General features: G+C 33.7%; 1 protein-coding gene across 1 annotated transcript in view; it reads right to left on the minus strand.

Annotated features, from left to right (window-relative positions):
• Nucleotides 1–9,820: 9,820 nt before the first annotated feature.
• Nucleotides 9,821–23,108, minus strand: part of LOC124368847 (carnitine O-palmitoyltransferase 2, mitochondrial) — a 42,943-nt gene continuing 29,655 nt past the window's right edge. Inside the window, exons 8-13 of the mRNA XM_046826285.1 lie at nucleotides 20,183–20,370; nucleotides 18,572–18,741; nucleotides 15,569–15,682; nucleotides 13,075–13,186; nucleotides 11,540–11,729; nucleotides 9,821–10,272 (exon numbers count right to left, since the gene is read on the minus strand). Coding sequence (XP_046682241.1) covers nucleotides 10,146–10,272; nucleotides 11,540–11,729; nucleotides 13,075–13,186; nucleotides 15,569–15,682; nucleotides 18,572–18,741; nucleotides 20,183–20,370 — 901 coding nt within the window. The 3' untranslated portion in view covers nucleotides 9,821–10,145. The remainder of the gene's footprint in view (nucleotides 10,273–11,539; nucleotides 11,730–13,074; nucleotides 13,187–15,568; nucleotides 15,683–18,571; nucleotides 18,742–20,182; nucleotides 20,371–23,108) is intronic.

Raw genomic sequence — 23,108 nt, forward strand, 5'->3', positions numbered from 1 at the left:
TATACATACAATTTCATGGTGGAATTTGTTGATGGCATAATCCTTAATATTCGAGTACCGTAGCAGTTTGGCCGCTATAGAAAAGGGCCCCAGAACTCTAACTAATTTTAGTCAAGCTTATAGTATAGAAAATAATTTGGCAATTATTTATTTGATCTCTTCCTTGGTGCCTTTAATCTCACCGAGTCTCAAGACTTTTTAAATTGGCATTATTGTGAAATTACCTCGTAGTTCACCTAATTATACACTCGTATAATATCCGCCATCTTACTGTCTCCAAATCTATATCCTTATATTAACAACTAGTAACTGTATGAGGCTATATCCTAAAAACAATGAGGTCATGTTAGCCTATTTATTAATACTGATCCTGCTGTTTTCGCTCATTACTTTGGCCATAATACCAAGGCTTACTTGATGCTTGATCTCTTTGTCGTTAGACGAGATTCATGTATAGACTGCAACAAAATTTAAGAACTTACACACTAAAACAATGGTCAGAATGTTAAAACTATATACGTAACGACTTGGCAATAGGTAAACTAAAGAGTGGCATATCGTCAATCTCCTTAAGTGAGTAGAGAGGCCTGATTATAAGTTTATCCTGCAGGATTATCCTTAACTTCTCCGTCTCCAGATCCCTGATGTCCGAAGGTATGGAATTGTAAAGCCTGACACCAAACCCTGGAAAACTCCCGAGTGTTTTTGAAAGCCTGCACCGGAGGGCATCTAGTTGTTAGCACTGCGGGTACCGTAAGAGTGGGTATCACTTCTAAGTGGGGTTAAATTGAGTCTTCCCCTCACAGACGTTATAGAAGTGTAGACATGTTGGCTATAAACAGTTAGTATCCGAAGCCTGGTGAAAATCAGTCTAAAATGCTCGGTAAAGCTTGCAGCGATAATAAAACGAACAGCTTTCTTTTACAAAGTTAGGATTTCCCTACATGCTCCTGAGTGACCCCATATCAAAAGTCCGTAGCTGACGTGGCTATGAAAAACTCCATGGTAAACTGCAAATAAGTATGGCTCTAGTATATGTAACTTCAGTTTTCTGATAAGGCAGAGCACTCTGTGGAAAGTTTGGTACAAACTTGTGAAATGTGGGGAGTCCAGGATGATCTGGAATCAAGCCTAAATCCCAGCAGCTTAACCAAACATTCGGCGTCAGAGTCTACCACCCTTTGAGGGCTCAGAGCAAATGCTGTGTCTTTTCAGAATGTAACTGGAGGTGGTTACCATCAAAACACTGTTTCGCTTGCCTCAAAACTTCAGCTGCGTACCCAGAGCAAGAAGATCCTTCGCGTGTATGGTTAAGGTTGTTGTCATCTGCGAACAAGAGTGAATGACCTCCTAGATGTAAGTCATTTATGAGAATTAAGAATAACAGAGGACTCAGAACCAAGCCCTGTGGGACTGCTTACTCAAGGTTTTGGAACTAGTATCTTGCACGCCTGCTTCCTCCTTGATAAGTAAGAGGTAAGTGTAGCATGGACAGCTCCCTCAATTCCATAACAGGCCAACTTAGCAAAATAGAGTGTGACACGCAATCGAACGCTTTGCTTAGATCACAGAGCGTTAGTTCTACAGATTGTCCATCTTCGAATACCTTTGGCATTTGCACGGCCAGTGACATAACCTTAAAGGGACTTACGAGAGGACTTTATAATCCTAACTTCGCCTCTTATAAAGACATTTTTCATTTCATAAAAGCTGTTGTGGTTGATCAACTTTTCCTGAACCTATTCTGCCTGTACAAAAACAAATTATTTGTTTCGAAGTAGTCTACCAGCTGGTTCCTTATAACGCATTCAATGATTTTCGCCAGAGCTGGAATCACAGAAATTGGTCGATAATTTGACAGGACTTGGTGACTACGCTTCTTGTAGCCAGGGGCAGTTCTGGCTATTTTCAGAAAATCTGGAAAAACTCCATACCTCAGACTTATTATAAATGGACCTACTGCAGTAATCAATGCAGTTAGGTACTATAACTGCATTGATTACTGACTTGGAGACATCACATGTTAAGCCATACTCATCTTGAATTTTTAACAGTATCTTTAATGTGTTAACCTCCTTCCAGGATAAGATAGAACAAGTGTGTGTAGGGATTCTACCAATGTCAATACTATTAGCACCGGTCTGAGGATATTGATTTATTATTTCCGTCACTGCATCAAAGAAAAAATTACTGAAGTCATCTGAGCTACTTGGAAAATTATATTTAAGCAGCCTGGCGTTGTTCTGGTTGATTACCTCCCAAGCTTCGTTGCATCGACTTGGAGCAGTGTTGATATAGGAAGCATCATTGCTAATTTTTTTAGCTTCTGACAGTTTGCCATTCCTATATTTACAGCGTTGGGGGTCCAGTAGAACCCTACTTTTGGAATTAGGTTCCTTCGAAACTAAATCATGCAGCTTTGAATATGCCGTTTAATTTACCTAGTTCAGATGAGTACCACTTCCCGTTAACCTCCTTAACTTATGCCTAAAAGCACCCTTTTGCTGAGAGTCTCTAACTGGTAGGAGTGGAAAGAACTCATTAAACTTATGACTGAAAAAATAGAATAGAACGTCCAAAACTTCCGGTCCACTACTCATTTCTCGATCCCAGTTAATCAGTTTTAAAGATTTGTAAAAATTAGTATACTGCTAAGAGGGAGACGGTACATCACTTGCCAGGAGAGGCTTTGCCTTAATTTCCAGGACGGCCGCCAAATGGTACGCAATCGAAGGCTTGACTAATAGATACTTCAAAGATCCATCTATGCAGGTTTGTGGCGAAGGTATCCAAACATGCCTTTCCTTTTTTAGGTTGACGGCTGATTATGAAGAGACCATGACTGCGAAGTAAATTTGTAAAAGTAGCTTCTTCTTTGGACGTAGTCTCTAGATGAATATTGTCATATTATAATGTCCTTCTCGTTGGCTGACAAATGTCCAAAACAAACATCGAGTTGCTGCAGAAATCTCTATCTGGAGATATATACACAGAGATAGCCACAATTACTAGACTAGCGATGCTCAATCATAACATCAAACATTGGAACCTTTGAGTGCATTAGTTGCACAATTGTGTAACTGATGCAAGCAAAGGTTAGACTTAGCTTGCAATTTATTTGTGTTCTGAAACGTGTAGTATTCTCTGTTGTTATTCTAGATATAGATGGACTCTTGGTGACCGTAAACGAAGGATTTGGAAAATGAATGTGGCTCATATGTTACAACAAATAAAATGTGAAAAAGTCAAGTTCAGAAATTTTATTGCATTTTTACAAAAACAGGTTTACACAATTTTAGTTTGTGTAAAACATCTCTTAGAATTACTTCTACATATTAGTCTAGAAAATCTGTTCATGTACATAATACCTTTGTTCACCAACTTATTAGATATTATGCTACATGATGTGTACATTAGAACATATGAAAAATCAAAAGTTGACAAATCTAATATAAATGTTATTAGATATTTTGCAACCTATTTGCTTGTATTTCTTTCAATACAAAAATTGAAAACAAACTTACATTATTTTAAACTTTCCTGTAACATTGCTTCATACTAGTACCATGTTTAAGGCCGCCTCACACCTATGGGTTGGATGCTCGGTAAAAATCGCTCGGATGCTTATTAAATGGAACGCCGCCACAGGCGTCCGTCCAACCGGTGGATGGATGTTTTGGAATTGCTCGCCGAGCGATTTTCACAAACGTCCGCGTTTTCAGCTGCACATGTGATCAGCATCACTTCTACAGACACCATCCCGCTAGTTCCTCGCCGTGTAGTGTCTTTATTGGTCACTTATCTGTTCTGATATCTGTGTTATTTATCTCAAAAATCAGTTTTTGCTAACTAATTCCTTATTTTTAACACTCCTTGACGGACCGTTCAATTTTTCCTTAGCAGTATTCCATAGTTTTATTGAGTGAATCAGTAAGAGTCACCCATTGATGCTGGATAAGAAGCTACACAAAGGGTCATTTCAACAAGTTGCAGATATTTTTAACCCAGAATATATCAATGGATCACCTATTTTGAAATTATATTCGCAAGAACCGTTTGTCATTAAGAAAAAATCGGAAGAATTAAGGACTTGCTTTGATCAGACAGACCAAAATCATCTATTACATGCAATGATAGATCTTTTCTGGTTTTATGAGGATTTATAAAAGACCCACATAATTCCACTAGGTAGGTTTCTCAGCAGCTTGATGGTGTTTGCAGATCTCCGTTAAACACACCGTTTAAGCAGGAATAAATACAATCCATATAAAGTTATTACACAAACTAGGAGAGGATGAATTTGATATAAGAAGCAAGTACTTTGAATTGATTATTTAAAAAGTCGAAAACGATAATTTTATGAATGTATTGTGTTTTCAGACAAAATTATTTTCATGCTTAATGGCAAAATTCACTGCCACAACTATCGTTACCTGGACTAATGAAAACCCACACTGGATCATAATGCTCTTACTCTGTACCCAGAAAAAAATTGTGCTGTGTGAAACTTCAGAGACCAAATATTATAACTCTTCTTTATTGTAGAAACTCTGAATTACAATAATTATCATAAGTTATTGGTCGAAAAACTGTTCCTGCAATTGAAGCAACCAGAGAAAAAAGAGAACCGTGGTTTCAACAGCATGATGCACAACTCCATTTTGGAATAAACGCCTGTACATACCTCATCAATATGTTTCTCTAAGGGTTGATAGGCAGTTTGCAGAGAATTTGAATGACCTGCGAAGCCTTCAGACTTGACATCACTAGCATATTTTATTTGGGGCTATCATATCTGAGTAGCCCAGCTCCAAAAAGAGTCTAATCCACTTTCTCAAGCATTAGGTAACCAGGAAAAACATTTAAAGTAAAAATATAAGATCTGACCAACTAAACCGACATTATCATGATTTTATCACTGGTGAATATGCATTCTCATTGTCTGGAAATATACGACAGTACCTAACAGAAAATACCAATTGTGCACCTTAGGATACAATGAGAATGCCTATTCACCTGGATTACACTATAATTTGTAGTCTAAGTCTAGGTGTCTCTGATGCCGAAACGATCTAAAGTGCTTCTTTGTTGGCTTTTTTATCTCTTCAGACGAACATGACTCCATATTCCAGGAGTTAGGTGTGAAGCAGCGTAAGATTCCAGACAATGCACTAAGCGAAAGGTGAACTGGGAAGCTAAACTCAACATTCACGCTAATTTTTAGTGTATTAAAACTTCTCAATGTGACAAAATTGTCATCAAAAGTACCAAACGAAGTTGTGTGTATGGGTATTGTCAGATGTTTGTGGATTTCTGTAGTTTTTAAATACTTGTTAATGAGCATTTATGACCCAAATACTTTCAAGCCTTAGTAGGTAGTATTACAGAGATTTTAAAATGTGTATAAAAATGACTGTTTGTTGTGTTTTTAGTTCTGGTGATAAAAGATAATTGTCTGAACTACCTCAAGAGCAATATTTTCTTCTAAAAAAACTAAATCCCATTTGATCAAATTGCTTTCTCTTAAACTAAGGTGAGAAAGTGAAAATAATTTACATATGAATGATTATAATGTTGTAATGTTTACAGGTTTTTGGCACATCAATTCAAACTCGACAGCGCCTCATGAGCAGCTCGTAAGGCAGTATTTCTGTTATACGTTCAACAAGATCAAACTGTGCACATCAAATTCTTCACCAGTATCCATTCATCTTAAGGTTTTCACAATTTACATTACAGGTTTTTCATTATTTACATTTGGAATCCTTCCCAAACTGTAGGAATGTCTCTTGAAGTGACTATTCCCAATAATCGAGCCTTGTTTAGATTAAATTACCACTATCCACCTTTACCAAAAAGTTTGTTTCAATCGTTGATGTTGTATACATGTTTCTCTAGCCAATTCCTTTTCTAGAAAAGTACTTGTTCAGAATAGCTCTGCCAAAGATGCCGTCTGAGTTTTGGTGTTTGAAAGACTTCCAGCCAAGTGACTGTTCATGACAATAGCTCTGCCAAAAATGGCAGTGCCTATTTCTGACAACTTTCCAAATGAAGATGATTCTTTAATTAACATTTTTCACTGTATTTAACCACAATGTGGAATGCACGATAGACTTTTAGTCTACATTCACACACACTTATAACAATGAAAGCTTAATACCAGTCACTTACTGATCACTATTTCTCAATAACGAAAAAAAAATGAACTTGAAATTTGGCATGGTGGTTCCACGTACATAAGTTTCATCTACAACAATTATTTTAATAATAATTACAACAATCTGTGTTCTATATGTGCAATAAGAAGGGATTTAAAAAAATATTATCATCCAAGCAGATTAAAAAGGTAGAAAGCTCAAATAAAATTTTTCACTAAATCTAAAAAATAAAGAGAGTAGAGAACCTGAAACTGTTTACACAAGTTCCCTTAAGTCACTGGAGGCTTGTCACATACCAAAACTTCTATAAAAATGTTTTTAAGGAAACAATTGGCTTCATTTTCCTGATAACACTAAGTTTAATTTTTTAACTAGAGAGTTTGCACGTTGATGTTAAACCTATAAGTGCTATATTTTTATTGCACAAGCAATAAAATAATTTCAAATTGTAATTATAATGTCATTGAAGACATAATACCATTAGTAGCTGAATGTTTAGTTATCAAGTTAAGTAATGTTTGGTTAAATGACGGTTTCAATATTCTCATTGACTTTAGTATATCGGGCGTTTAAAAATGAATATCAAAGTTTTAACGTGTTATAGTATTTATTATATAATTATTATTAAATTATAATTAATACATGAAATTAAAGAGCAACTCAGATAGTTATATCTACAAGCTTATAAGTGTTCAATGTGCGCAACATTCATCCCACTGCACATATCAAGTCGAAAACCCAGTTCTTCCCAAACTTTGATCAATGTGTCTGGAGTGATTGTTACAGCTGCATCAATCGTGTTCCTTAAGTTGGGTAAGTCAGCTGGTAGTGGAGGCACTTACACACAATTCTTTATAAATACCCAGTGGTAGAAATCACATGGCATCATTTTGAACTCATTGTGAACTTATAGGCCATGCTAAACACACCTCTTGCGGTCAATCCAGCGGTTGGGCGCACGGATATTCAACTAATCGCGTACTGAGTTATGCCACTGAGGTGGTGCACTATCTTGCTGCCGAATGAAGTTCTGTGGTTCATCTTCTTCCAATTGAGGAAATAGCTATAGTTCAAGAGCATCAAGATAACAAACATCAGTTACAGTTCCTTCTCCAAAAAAGAAAGAACGGTAAACTTTCCGCCTTGATATAGCACACAAAACATTCAATTTAGGGGGGTCTTGCAGGAATTGTACCATCTCGTGAGGGGTTTCTGAGCCCCAGATACGCATATTGCGAGTGCTCACATGTCTACAGAGGTGAAATGTTGATTCGGCACTGAAAACGACATGATCTAGAAAATCTTCATTGTCGTGCGACAACATTTTGTTTGCAAAATTGGCACGTAATCAATAGTCTGCAGGCTTTATAGCTTGTAACAACTGCAAATGATAAGGACGTAGTTGTAAGCATTTCAGTAAAACTTGACAACAAACAAAACTGTTTGTTTGAGTTGCTCTTTCATTTGATGTATAAATTATCATTTTAAGTTATATGTAGAAAAAAACTACAAAGTGTTAACACCCCGATCAATATTCATTTATAAAACCCCGGTATTTTTAGCTTGTTTAAATTTCTAAACAAAAAGTACCAAAAAATGTAATTATGTACTAATATGAGGTGATTATAATTTACTTTGGTTTTAGAAGAGGTAAATGCACCGTTGATTCGCTAATTTCAGAGGTCCTAACACGAGAGTAAAGCCTTTGCTCAGACGTTTTTTGACCTAATCATCGGAGGTGCCACAAGGGTCTGTGCTAGGTCCATTCCTTCTTTTCTTGATGTAAATTACCTACCATCAAATATAGGAGTGGTGTCAGCCGTTCTTTTTGTTGACGATACTACACTCTCTGTTTCAAAAGGAAATAAAGCTGATTTATAAATGCAAAATAGTTCAAAAAGCCAGATTTTGCCGTTATCCATTAAACCTTTAACACTCTGTTATTATAAGAGCACAGTGTCACTAACTTCAGCAAGGTTCTTGGGAGTCAAAATATTAATTGGAAAGAACACATACCAGATTTGGCAGATAAACTTAGATCAACTTGTTTTACATTCCACATAGTTCCACCAGTAACAACCCTAAGTACTGTTCGGACTAGGCATTTTTACATTTGAGATATGGGGGAGCTTTTTGGAAAAATTTAACTGATTCTGAAAAAAATATCCAAATTTCAAAGAAGAATTATAAGAACAATGTAGAATTTAGGTTACAATGAATCATGTAAAGAGTATTTTGTTCTTCATGAAACATTAACACTTCCATCCATGTATTTACATTTTTGAAGTTTTTTATTTCGATTAAAAAAATAATGGTTTACTAAATAATTACAGTATACAAACTCCATTCAGGCATAATTTTACAGTATCCCACACACTGTTTATTAATATACGAATATATGGCAATAAACTTTGCGATGGAACGTGACTGCAAGTTAAAGAAACGTTATTGAAGAAACCATTTACAAAGGCTATGGTGCGGGAAAAAAATGTCAACCTAGAATCCCCTTGATTCCATCAAACTACCACTTTCAATTTAGACAGCTACGGTTTCCTATTAAGGTGTGTTTCGCCAAGACAATAACAAAGTGCAAGGTCGGCATTAGGAAGTGGAAATAGTGGATTTAAGAAATGACTTTTTCTTCCACGTCAAATTGCTTGTAACCTGTTTATGTGTATGCTCTCCTGACAGTCAGGTAATAAAACAAAAAAGTAGAGGTTGTTGCTTAAGGGGAAAACAAGAATGATTGCTTATGAGATTATATGAAAGTCTATCCATCAGTTCACATCAAAAGTCCCATGTCCTTGGCAGTGTAAGAGTATTATTATTTTTATCTCCTCAAACCAAACAAACGCTATTGTCATACCTGTCATTTGTGGGCTAATTTTTGTCAGCTAGTGGTAACATAAAAGTTAGTGTCAGTAAAACTTACAATTCCAAGAAATAAAATCATTAATGTAAAGCTTCATATCATGGTAGTTGATTGTCATAAACAAATTGTGGAATTTATAAAAATCACATTTTAAGAAAACTAAAGAATATTATTTACTTGAATGTCCATTATTCTTTAAAAATGTTAAAGAATATATCTAAGAGTTAAACATGTGATTGTATGTTTCTGCCTCTTTGATGAACTTCAGCTGCAAGTATTAACAGCTGTTAAGTAACAGTTCATTTTGTATTATGTGTCATAACGCAGTCTGCCGGGTCGAAGGTCAAACATTTCACAATCAACAACAATTTATAAATAAAACATTAGTTAAATAAACAATTTAAACTGGACACAGTTGTAAATCAAAATGATTCTTGAATCTTCTTCAACACACACACACAAAATTTCATCAAAATCGGTCCAGTCGTTTAGGAAGAGTTAAGTAACAAACACACGCACACAAGAAATATATATATATATATTTTCACAAAATAGAGATTTTTCAATTAATTTCAAAGCCCCTTATAAACATTAATGAACTTTAACAAAAATATTTATTCAGTTTAATTTCCATACTGAGCTAGTAGCTACAAATTCAGCTGGAAATATAAATTGTATATATTTTCCGAATATTTTAGTGTTCCTGAAAAACATTTTGTTTCCGAATTTCCCAAGAATAACTGATTATTGGATGACATGTATGAAAGGTGTATAATTAAGTAACAAGAAACATAATAAAAATATCTTTAATAGTAACAAATTAAAACAAATTTTATAAACACTTTAAAGTATTACAAACACAACAAACTTTGGTGTTTCTGAACAATTCACATATCACCTAACTACAACTACATAAAATTCATTAAAAAGTATCTTAATTCAAGATTTTATATAAAATCTTAGCAGCCAATCAATTCATAGTAACATGTCATGATAGGAAAAGAATCAGTTCGAAATTGACAAGTTAATACTATAAATTATACACAAAATCAGCTGCGTTTACATACATGGTTTGAGCAGTTTACTCATTAGAATAATATGTGACTGTGAAGGCCTTAAGGTCTCAAAATCTCTTCGATTTTATTAAGGCTTTCTTCCAAAGCCTGGAGGAACCCCAGTCCATCCGAGTGGCCGGAATAATTTGTGATGATACACCCAAGCCTGTCGTTCCAAACAGAATACCTATACACACAAGACCAAACAATATGTTATAAATTATATTTCAATTCAGTTTACATTCTAATTGCATCATTAAACAGTGTCAGAAACAAAATACAGCCGTAACAATTTGATTTCTTAGGTTAATAATTTAGACACATATTAAAAACCATTACAAGAGAATACCTATGAATTGAAACTTGATTAAATTTTCTATTCAGAGTGATCATTTATTTTACTTAAATTCAATCTTTTGTGGACAGTAAATACAGAATTTGGATCCAGTATACTGTTTTTGCCATTAAATTTTAATTAATATGATGGTAGAGCCAAATTATCACAGCAATTTATAATTGTACGAATCTACAATCAACTTTAGGAGCTAAAATTTTATTTGGCACCAAGTAAATTATTGTAAGTAAACAACAGTCGGAATGTCCAATGAGGCAAAATTTCAATTATGATGTTTATGAGCTCTTAAAATAAAATTAAAGAGAATGTGTGAGAAGTAAAAGCTATTTCTATTGTTTGGGATTATTATATAACTTGTATTTTTCTCAAGTATAATGGTGACGTGAATGTTACATTTCAAATTTCAACTGATGGAGAGTTCTAAAAATTAGTATCATTACATTAATTTATTTTATTGAAACTGATTAATTCTAAAGGACTGTTACATTTTTGTTGCTTAAATGTGCAATATGTGTGCAACAATACAGATAACACACACACAGATAATACAGATGTTCTGTTCTGTTTATATGCAGGCATACAGATCTGTGTCTACTGTGTAAAAGCTTAATTCATTTAACTAATTAAATATTGAGAGGGTTTCATGGAGGCATTTATTTTTCAATTGAAAGTTCGTTTTTGAATTTTAATTTGTGAGTACATTAAAGAAGAGGGGTTCTATAAACATGCTAAACTTTGTGTGTTTGAAGTTTGTTTTTGACGATGGAAGGATTGTGAAGGAAACAGGATTTTTCTGGACATTTGCCATTGTTCAGTGATACAACAAATCAGTAACACGTTTCGAGATCTGCAATCTGATCTCTTCTTCAGGTAAATAATTAACCTAACACAACACTAATCATTTAAACTGAACTGCAGAATACAGGTTACTAAACGAAACGTAGTGCAGATCTTGAAACGTACCTTTACTGATTTTTTGATTTTTTGGATCACTGAACGATGGTAAATGTTCGGAAATTCCTGTTTCCTTCACGTGCTAAACTTCCTAACAATTTAAAACAGTTAAGTGAGGTTACTTGTGAATTTATAAGTAGCTTACCCAATGCCGTAACCGTTTTGAACAACAGGACCAAATGCTCCCAATTCAAGATAATCGGATGCCAATGTCGACGTTGACAAGATGTTCTGGTTTATTGCTTTGTACGCCGGATCATTAAACACCTCCAGGTTTAAACCTCTCTTCTCGGCTATCAACTTTAAGGCAAATAAATGACGATCGAATCCCAGTCCTGAAAATATAAGTATATATCAGTATAAGGGCTACAAGAAGTAAACAAAATTATTGATAGGCAGGAATTTTCTATAACAATATAACAAGTTTGCTCATGTATAACGTTTAACTCTGTGAAATTGGTATTTTTCTAAACCTCAAATAACAATCAATGTATAGAAAATTTAATAATTTTCCATTAACTATAGATTAAACATTACACAATTATCATTATACACGGTGAAGAAGCTCATAAATCCCCCATAACAAAACACGAGGAGTGAGCACATTCATTTTTGCAAGATCTGTCACAAACCACTTCAAGCAACATCACAGACTGCACTGAACTCAGAAAGAGTTGTAAGACACCTGTCTTGGGTGAGATAAGTGTACTACTTTACCTCCAGAGCACTAGTCCCATGTCTGGGTACCACCTTGTAAAAAGCTTTGTGTTCAGTCACAATGGCTACAAGTGTTTCAAGTCCTTGAGATTGGTACACTTAATAAAAAAGTAAAGAAAACGTGTCTGAAGAATGTCTTCATGCGGCACCATGGAATGGGATTATAGAAGTTTAAAAAAAGAAGCACACCATTAAATTTCCTTTGATGTTACAGAGCTGTAGCCTCTGGTAGATGGAGTTATGTTGGTAATAGTGGAGTGAAGGTCGGAAGTGTACACAAAGAGTCCATATTTGGCCTACTACATTGGATTACAACCAGTTCTTGCATAATTGGACTGTAGCTGTGCGTGTATTACCAAAATCTAAAGGCCGCCATACACGTACCGGCAAGCCGGACAGTTCTGCCTGAACATCACATACACCATACACCTTCAGTTGAATCATGTCCGGCAAGCAGTATTTTTGTGTAGTGAACTTCTTGCAATGCGTGTTATGTCCACCAGTGATGAAGATGCGAATGCAATTTTGGCTTTATTTGTAGTCTTAAATGGTAACAGGAAACGGCTATAAAAACGCGAATTGTAGTGTAAACAGTGGTTGTCAAGGAGGGGTACGTACTCACATGTAATTTAATAAGGGAATTAAAGGGAATCCCCAAAGGATTGGCACAACTACCTTCGAATGGATGAAAATACGTACCTAAACCTTTTGTCATTGGTTGCTCCTTTAATTGAAAAAATACTGTGTTGATAAAAAATTAATTAGTTAAAAAAGTTGTTCTTGGAACGATTGCATTATACTTTATTTTTAATTCATGTATTGTTGAGATACATGGATTTCTATTAATAGTGGCTAGAACTTTTGAAGATAATATAAAGAGAACCGTTACATGTACATTACATTTTTAAGAAGTTTTCCGACTACTTAAATAATAATATGAGTGAAGAGTAAAACAAAAATTACCCATGGCTGCTTCTTTGATCAGCTGAGAGTGGACTTTTGAACAATTCTTCAGCATTTGCTGAAGCTCAGACTTCGTGGGCTGTTGGGACTGCCTCAGGGCCTTACACATATTCTGGAAACACATAAGATAGTTTACACACAAGTAACAGTTACTGCACTTACTTATTTAACAGCTACGTCAAAGATAAAACTACTTAATAATACTGAATGTTTTTTCTGTAATAGGTAAAGTCTCTGTTACACTCATGAAACATAATCACATATAATTGAATTGCAAACAATTGAAACTATTTTAGACTTAAGGATTTGATTTAACCAACGGTTCTTGTGTCTAAATATTTTTAATGAGAACTTTCTTGTACTACACAATGATTGTGATGTGGACCCAATTTATCACGCCAACTCCAACAGTAATTCTTCATACTGTATGTCTTTACGTTATTATCACACACTTCAATTACATTGTTTACCTTTAGAAATATAATTAATAATTTTGTACAGTTGTAAACATACACCCGTCAGAAAAGTGTTACAGAACTCGGTTCATTCACCCCACTCCCGTGTGTGAGGTGGATAGATAGATTACCTGGTCTGCCACAAATCTCAAATGGTAATCTTGATCCACTTTATAAAATTAACGTGACTCTCTCTGTGAACCCTAAGCAGCTGAGTCATTAACACATTTGCTGCCCCCTGAAGCAGCCCTGACTCATTGCCTCAGTGTGAGCCCAGTAACGGGCGGAGAAGTTTATACTGCTTCCCGTGTGTAGTCCGGGTTCCACTGTTTCTTTTTACACAAACTGTTTCGGATCGCTATCTTGGTTCATTTCCTATGTTTTGTTTGTTGTGTTTATTGTATTGAGACTGTGTATATGTAGCTGAAGACCAATCGAGGAGGATATTGAACTTGTTAAACACCTGTTTCTTGAGTTTCAAAAACCTGATGGAGAAAAATCCGATTCAAGTTCAGACAATTCTAACAATGGCATTTTTAACCTTATGTGGAAATGAATATTGTTGTTTGGAGGGGATGGGTTAGGCGGGAATGTAAATTTCTTTAAATAAATAATTATTTAATTTTCGGGTGGCAGTGGAGGTGAGGGCAGGTATTTATTTCACTTTATAATTCACAATATTGCATAATTTCAATTTTCTGGAGCTAGTGTAACCATAAAGTATGGAATATAGAAATTATCTATTATTTATTTTAGAAATAGTTATTTATCATTACCAGATGATTTTTACTATGTATCTGTAAAATAAAGTAATTTCAGTTTGGCTAGTTTTGAATTTTAGTAGCCATCTTGCTTTTAGGTTTAACCCTTTGCAAATGTATTCAAACTTTTGTAATTGTCATCTCAGCTCACCAGACCACTCTTAATGGCCCGTGTTGTTTTGCTGTTCAGCACGTCAGCCACTACGTGTGGCCCACTGTATTGTACAGTTATAAAATTCAATCCTTATCCAGTTGTGGCTGGAAAGTGCTGCAATCTCTTGACAAAATAAGGAACTAACTGGAATATTTCTTTATTAGCAGCACATGCCACAGCATACACAGCTGCTAGTGTATCCTATCAATGTATTAAAATACTAGTGTATTTATTGGAACTAAACCCCAAAATATGGATATAGCTCATATTCTGATTATATCATAGACTATCATGAGACTAATTGTATTTTTATGTTGAAAATAAAAATTCTTTTAAATTAATCCTTCCCACACCTTAGACGGATATATTAAAATGGTACACTTTGACCGAATACAGTTATATCTGATATTATAGATTATGTCTGCTGGGGAGTGTTTTATTTCACAAATGGCCTTCGAAATGCCCGGTGCACACTCCATGCTCATCATGGTTGCCAAGGAAGTATTTATAAACGACCTTAACACTGCGGCAGGGGAAGGGGAGCTGTCCACCTGCTTGTCAGTTCAGTGTCTTCTACAGAGCCATAACCAAACATATCCGTGGCGTGTATTACTGCTTTCTTGGTTGTCACGAGTGCGCATCTACTATGTATCTCATTATTATTCTTCATCGTGTGGTAGTGTTGTGATTAAAAAATATACTAATAATTAGTAGTTTAAAAAACTTTTCAGACTAATTACATTTTACAATGAAATTTAAATTTATTTTAAAATAAACAGTTTTGTAAATAGTTCTTTTTGTTATTTTTATCAATAAATACACTAATTTTAAGAAAAATGCCATTTTATACTTTTTTCTTTTACCTTTTATAATTTAGTTGTAATAAAAATTAGCTTTGAACTTAAAGACAAAAAATTTTGTTACTTGTTTTGGCGTTATAGGGAAGTTAATGGATTTATTAGTAGCGTGCGAAGGGTTAAGTAAAACTATAACTTAAATTACATACTACTTAGAACATTTAAGAGAAAATAATTCTTTTTTATTTTATAAAATGATACTTCCACTAAGTATCTTAGATGTACTGTAACTAAGAAAAAAAAAAACAGATTTAGGAAGTATAGTACCTGGGTCTCAACAGTGCAGGGTCTCACTGTCTCAGTTCTCCCATGCTTGAATGCAGCAGTGCTGCAAGATTCGTATGTTGGTACAGACTGTCCTGTTAGCTGATCATGAGCGAGCTAAACCACAAATTCACAATTAGTATTGATTGGATGCTCAGCATTAATAGCTACAGAAATGAGTGATATATCACTAGGATATTCAAATACCTTTTACAACTAAAAAGTTATGTTTTTGCACTTTAAAAAATAAAAAATTATAAACAGCTATATATACAACATTACCCTCTAAAATTGGTGAACAAGTTTTGGAATAAACCTGTTTATATGATGTGAAAACACACACAAGATATGATAGCGACTCCGACATTGAGTCATGAGAGCTGAAAACATACGCATGTGAATGTCGTTCATAAGGAAAAATGAGACCTATTTGCATACAATTGGAAAAATAAAAATTAACTTACTGGTATTAAAAATAACATGATGATCAAGTACATGGATGTAATACACCTAACACACCAAACTGAAAGGCATAAAATAAAATATTGGTAAAGGTATAAAATATTGACAAACAATGAGACTGGAATAGTGACGTATAATTTTAAGAATTTCTCATTAATTAACTAATTAATTATGAAATGAAATATGTTTATTGTTATTAATCAACAGTAGTTGCAATAGACATAGTCAAACTTACATTTAGCCTCAATCTTAGGTATGAAAGGTTATGAGTCAATTTAAATGGGTCAAATAAAATACATTTATAGTCAACAAAAATGAATAATTACAATTTCTACATTTAAAATGTACAACAATACGTGTAATAAGTTTAAAACATATAAATAAATTAAAGATATAAATAAACTAAACACACAAATAAATATAAACATTAAGTAAGAAACACATTTTTTCATAACATCTTGGATTGAAATTTTACAGAAGAGAAATTCCCATTTTAAAATTCAGTAACACTATAAAATCCTTGACTAATCAACCATATTTTTAATGTTTGATTTAAAAGCGTTAATTTGAAGGTTTCTAATGTTTAAAAGCAATTTAGGCAATTATCTCGATTTTTAAAACCTCTCAACGGGTATCCCAATTTAATACTTCACAACCAAAATGTTTTAAATTTTCAATTTGGATATACTTGTTTATCTATTTTTGTTAAGGACATTTTGTAACTTTAGCCCACATGCATTTTGTTACTTTATTTCACTGCAGGTTCTTAGATTTTTATTGTTTGTGTGCTGAGGAGCCTTTAACATGCTAATTAGTATTTTGTTTATAATTGCATTATTTACGAGGGCTATTCAGAAAGTAACCTCTATTTTCTCACTGTGCGCGAAGTTAGCACGCCATTCTTGCGCAAACAAGGTAGCATTTAGCCATGTTAGAGTGAATGTCATTCAAGTGCTTGTTTTTTTCCCTATTACTTGCAAAATGTGTGCTGCAATAGAAAATCCCGCCAAGGGTGAAGTGTTTGCTGTTATTTGATTATTCACAGCTAAGCAATATTCAGCATCAGCAATACACAGAGAACGTTGTGCTGCGTAGTATGGACCGAAGATAATGAGTGAAAGAGTTTTTTGGGAGTGGGTTCACTTGTTTAAAAAAGGCTGAATAAATGTGTGTGTGAACAGAGAGATGGCTGGCTGTCTGTAATTACTGCAGAACTTGTGAAGGAAACAGGATTTTGCAGAACTTTTTACAACCTCAGAACTTTTGAATGAATTTTCACAAATTTCCAGGACTGTTTTGAATGAGATAGTGACAGACACCTAAGGCTACTGAGTTTTATGCTTGATTAGTCCCGAATATTCTTTCAGAAGACACAATGAATGACCTTGGTTCTAGATTTTCTTATGCGCTAATGACCAAGAAGGAAAATCGTTTCTGAACAGATTTTAACCGAAGAAGAAATATGGTTTCAGTGAACGAATCCTGAGACTAAAGAACAGTGAAAGGTGTGAATTCACATAGCATTGCTACACAAGGCACAGGTAAGAAAACATTTTGCAGGAGGAATTTCAAAGTTAGTGAATAAATCAAAATAAGTACGCAAATGTTCATGGAAACTACAGTATATTAAAAAGTAGAGGAAAATTGTAGCTTTAAAAGAGCGTATACAATGAAATGTTTTTATCTACTTCAGTGCTTTATTAAAAAAAATAAGATTACTTTTCGAATGGCTCTCATATAATGTATCTGACTGAAAATATATCAAAAGCCAATTGAATAATTGTTCAACAACGTGGATGACAAGCGTGATGTTGTGCTATGCATGCCTTTCACACCATTAAAAACTTCTAAAGCTACATGATGTGTAGAAATCATTAAACCATCACTAGATCTTTTCATACCTTTAATAATTAAGTACATGTACAAAAACCAACAAATATTGAATCATTGTATCGTAAATATGTTCTGTTTTTAAATATTCTTTAAAATTTTTTGAAAAATATTTAGTTTAAAAAGGTTACTTTTCCTTTGTAAATAGTCTGTCCATTTTAGCAAACCAAATATAAAACAAAATAACAATAAAAAAAACTCGCTTTTAGGGGCATGACTACTGTGAAAAACCTTACCAGTTGATTGGTCTGATTGAATAAGTATGTGAATAATTTTATTGTGAAACAACTATTAATGTAAGTTATATTGTAGCTAGCTGATGGTTGAGTGACAATATTGTATTTTATATGTCTAAATTCAATATTTAAAGTGAAAACTCATCACTTCTGAGTTTAAGTCACGAATTTACAACCAAATCATGCTTTACAATTTTACAGGCGTCTACAGCAGAACATAATATATCGTAGAATTGTACTTATATGTTCCTGTATGTGTAAACTTGTAACTGCAGTTTAATAAAATGGGCTAATGATTTAAAAAATGGATGTACACAAAACAGAACAAGAATGGAACTAATTACATTAATACTTTAATCATGGATTGCACTTACTGTACCGAAATGATACTTACAAACTATGAAATTTAACAACACACCTGAAATGACAGCTGCATTACAGCATCTGGACTGACATTGAGCGGTTTGCACAGTTGACGACCAAAAATCCTGTAGTCTAAGACTCTCACTTCCAAAGAGTTACACGTTTTTTCATACCTTTTCTTAGCTTCCGCTATTGCATTTTTGGCTTTGTCATCCAATTTAAACTCTGAAAAGAGAGAAATGTAATGATAGTGATGAAACAACTAATTATATTAACTACCATTGTAATGATGAAGTCTAAATAGCAGTGAGACACATATACGTATTTATGGTATGAATAATAATGAATGCAATAAATAAATTCAGACAAGTTGATCATAACTCGCCATTGTGGAATTACTGATTCTTAGTAGTAATAAGGTACCATCTGTTCTTGAATCTTCTGCATTTCTACTTCGACTTCTATGACTAATTTCATTACAGTGGTGGGCCGATTTCAAAATAATTCGATACCGATACTAAAATTGTGGTCTTGATTCTTGCTCCCAAAGTCGGTTTTGATTCTTATATAATTTGTTACTAAGAAATAAGAACTGCCTAAATTGGAAATACTGATCAGCTGGGTTAAAAGGTCCTAACAGAATACCACAATAAGCAGCAGGATTGCTGCAGCACTGCTCTTGCAGGAAGGTTTTCCTTGAAGAAAATTTACAAATAACATCGTAACAAATAACTGAGAACTAGACTAGGGAGAATGTGTCAATTGTGTTGTCACAGTTACCAATTGTGATATACTTGTACCACAGTGATAAGTGCCATAGATGGATATATTAGAATGGCAAACTTTGACCAAAATGCCAAATACAGTTATAACCGATATTATAGATTACGTCTCTTGGGAGAGTTTTCTAGTTCACACGCTCCGCGCTTATCGCGGTTGCCAAGGAAGCATTTATAAACGACCTTCACTCTGCGGAGGGGGAAAGGGAGCGCCCTTTGTGTAACTCTGACCGCCTGCTCGTCAGTTTTGCGTCTCCTACAGAGTTATACAAAACATATCCGTGGCGTGTATTACTGCTTTCTGGGTCGTCAAGAACGTGTGCATCTACTTTGTATCTCATTATTATTCTTCATCGTGTGGTAGTGTTGTGATTAGTTTGAAATATTTATCTTGTTTCATAGTAAAATGTAATTAAACTTACAGTTTAATTATATTTTAAAATGAAATTGAAATTTATTTGAAATAAACAGTTTTGTAAATAGTTATTTTTTTATTTCTACAATCAATACGCTAATTTTAAGTAAAATGCCCTGTTATATTTTTTTTTGCTTTTACCTTTTATAATTTAGTTATAATAAAAATTACCTTTAAAGTTAAAGAAACAAAATTTGTTTTACTTGTCTTGGCGGTATTGAAAAGTTAATGGATTTATTAGTGGCCTGCGAAGGGTGAAGTTAAGCAGTAATAATGTGGAATAATAGGTTTCATTTCATTTCAAAATGTTTGTTATTGTCTTGATGTTTTTGTTTTTATTTTTATTTTGTTACTGCTAAACAAACAACACAAATACATCAGTTGGTCCACAGAATATTTTATCACCCTCTACCTATTTTATCTAATTCAAGAACTCATTTACTCATTAATTACATCTATAAACAACACTTACTTAATTTTCGTATTGGTGTGGACAAATTCTTCAGGTGGAAATTAACAGCTCGGGGTTTCCTGACGCTGTCACGATGGATGTCATTAAAGTACCGAAGTACAGCAACACCGTCACCCCAGGAATGTTCAAAATTTATTCCGGCCCTTCCGTCCTTGGCGACAATCAGGGAAAACGATTTGTCGAACCATCTGAAATCAGTTAATTTACTTTTAGGAAAATCTTTACATTTTCCTGCTACAAGAACTCTTCAATATGCGAACTAAAAACTGTGTCGTTGAGGTGGCACAAGTCTAAGTGAGATTGCTATATTTTTATCGCTAAGAAACATGAGAATTGCTATTTGTTTTAATGCAATCCAAATCTGTACTCTTTATGAATTATAAATGGTCAGATGTAATATAAAAATCAATAAATTTTACTGATTACTTTTTTACTGTAATCCTAAACAGTGAGTTATTTTGCTATCTATCTAATTTAGTCATATCAGGCTTACTAATACGAAAATTAAATTATACTTTATTTAAAATGTACAAGTTAATTCACAAATTATGTATGCAAGGCTACAAGCAATAATTTTCATAATCGACAAATAGACAATAGACAATCTTTCTTTATTTACACAATCGTAGAGATCGGTATTGGCGTCAAAACAATGTTACATAAAAATGAAGTTCTATCTTGCGAGTGTTATCTTTAAGTCTTCCACTCCATGAATTCCTTTTCGCTATAGAAGGGATGATCTTCAAGCCATCGAAGGAGTTTTCCCTTGAAGGTCTTTCCCGTGTCTTGTTTGATGTGGTCTGGCAGGTTGTTGAAATACCGTGCTCTCCTGAAGGTTGGCTTCCTTTCAGAAAAGCTCAGGTGATGTGCTGGAAGTGAGAAATCTGAGGCATTTCTGGTGTTATATTGGTGATAATCTCCAAGTTTTGGCTTGTTTAATGAGATTACTAATAGAATAACCTTGCTTATGTAAAGTGCAGGTACTGTAAGTATTTTGTGCTCCTGGAATGCTCTTCGACAGCTGCTTTGAAATCCAAGGCCTGTTAAGCATCTTATTGTTTTCTTCTGCTGCAAGAAAACTCTTTCCATGTTGGAGCTAGTAGTTCCACCCCATGCTGCTATGCCATATCTAACATGTGCCTCAAAAAGAGCAAAGTAGGCAATTCTTGCTGCAGATGTTCTGCATATTTCTTTTATCCTTCTTATGACATAGGTGCCTGATGCAAGTCTCTTGCACAGCACATCAACATGAGCCTTCCAATTGAGGTTCATGTCAAGATTAATACCTAAATATTTTAAATTATCTTGTACTTTTAAGTCAGGTATCCCATTCTGTGTGTTTCCTCTTGCGCTATACGTCAGCTGTACAGTTTTACTCTCATTCAAAGCTAGGTCGTTTGTCCTACAGTACTGTTTTGCTGAGTTGAGGATGGTTCGTGTATCTATTTCAAGTTGATTTAAATTTTTGTTAGCTAATGTTAGAACAGTATCATCTGCATACATTATTGTTTGGCAGAGGTTGGTTAGGTACTGAGGTAGGTCGTTTGTAAGCAAGAGGAAAAGGACATGAGGAATATCATGTGTTGAGTGATGCCTGAAGCAAAAATTGTAAATTACTTGTAAATTCAATTAAGAATATTTTTAACGAATAGTTAAATACAATTTGGAATCTTAGTTGTCAGTGTGGCCAGTAAAGTAGTCATGTCTCAAAGATTATATTTAAAACTCGTGTTTGAAAAACACTTCAAGAATCAAGAATCTTTGTTAGTCATCATAACATCATTAAAATGGATTGACATCGTCACCAAAGCTTCAATAGAATATTAGATCATAATATATTAAATTAAATATTAACTTAAGTGAAAACCTGACTGGCCGAGATGAAATAACAGTATCCTATGTATAACTAAGCATGGACAATCAACAATAAATACATGTATTAATAGATTCTAGAGAAAATAAATTAATAAAATTGTAATAAAATGGTAAAACATTCAATAATAAATAAATAAATAGTACAATAAAAGACAATTAAAACAGTTACACATTTAAGTGGTCTACAATACAGATGTTTAAATTAAAAAGAAAAATCTATCACAGACAGTGCCAGGTATTCATCTATACTATAAAAAGGTCTAGTTAACAGCCATCTATACATCACTGATTTGAATTTACTAAAACTATTGTTATGACTGGTAAGAGGTAGTTTATTAAACAAACGGATACCAATAAAAGAATACATAGATTGTGATTTGCAAATTAGTAATTAATTAGAATTTAAAAAATCATCACAGCATAAAAAACCCCTTTCTATGTAATGATTCCAAAAATTGTTTCTGTAAATATGTATTATATGACATTTTTATCTCTTGTTCATTCATTTAAAATTTCATAAAGTTCACTAAATGTATAAGTGTATTTTTTGAATTTGCTTTTTTATAATACTCACGGATGATATATTTTAATCTATGATAAAAATACAATACCTAAATGTAACACATGCCAATTTAAACCTTATTGGAAAATCAAAGCATCACCAGCAAACATAATAAGTTTACCAAAAATATTAACTTAAAGTAAATCAAAATAAGAATTGATTTGCTACCTTAAATGGCCTCAAACTTTAAACCCTATATTCCTACCATTTTTCCAGAAAATATAAGGTGGTTTGAAAGAGAGCTATAAATTATAATAGGGCAATGATACAAATTAAAATACACTCTTTCTTTATTCCTACAAAATATCTTGGAATTAATAAAAAATACTTTTTGGTCAAAATCCATAATTACATTCAGTAAAAGATAACTGAGAAAAATGTAACCAATCTTACTCTGATTCTAAACAGATTCTAAGACACTAAAACTCTAGTTAGATAACACTTCAGCAGATTCAGATAATTTATTTTTGTATATAACAATAGCTTACT

This window comes from Homalodisca vitripennis, chromosome X, assembly GCF_021130785.1.
Source record: "Homalodisca vitripennis isolate AUS2020 chromosome X, UT_GWSS_2.1, whole genome shotgun sequence".
NCBI lineage: Eukaryota > Metazoa > Arthropoda > Insecta > Hemiptera > Cicadellidae > Homalodisca > Homalodisca vitripennis.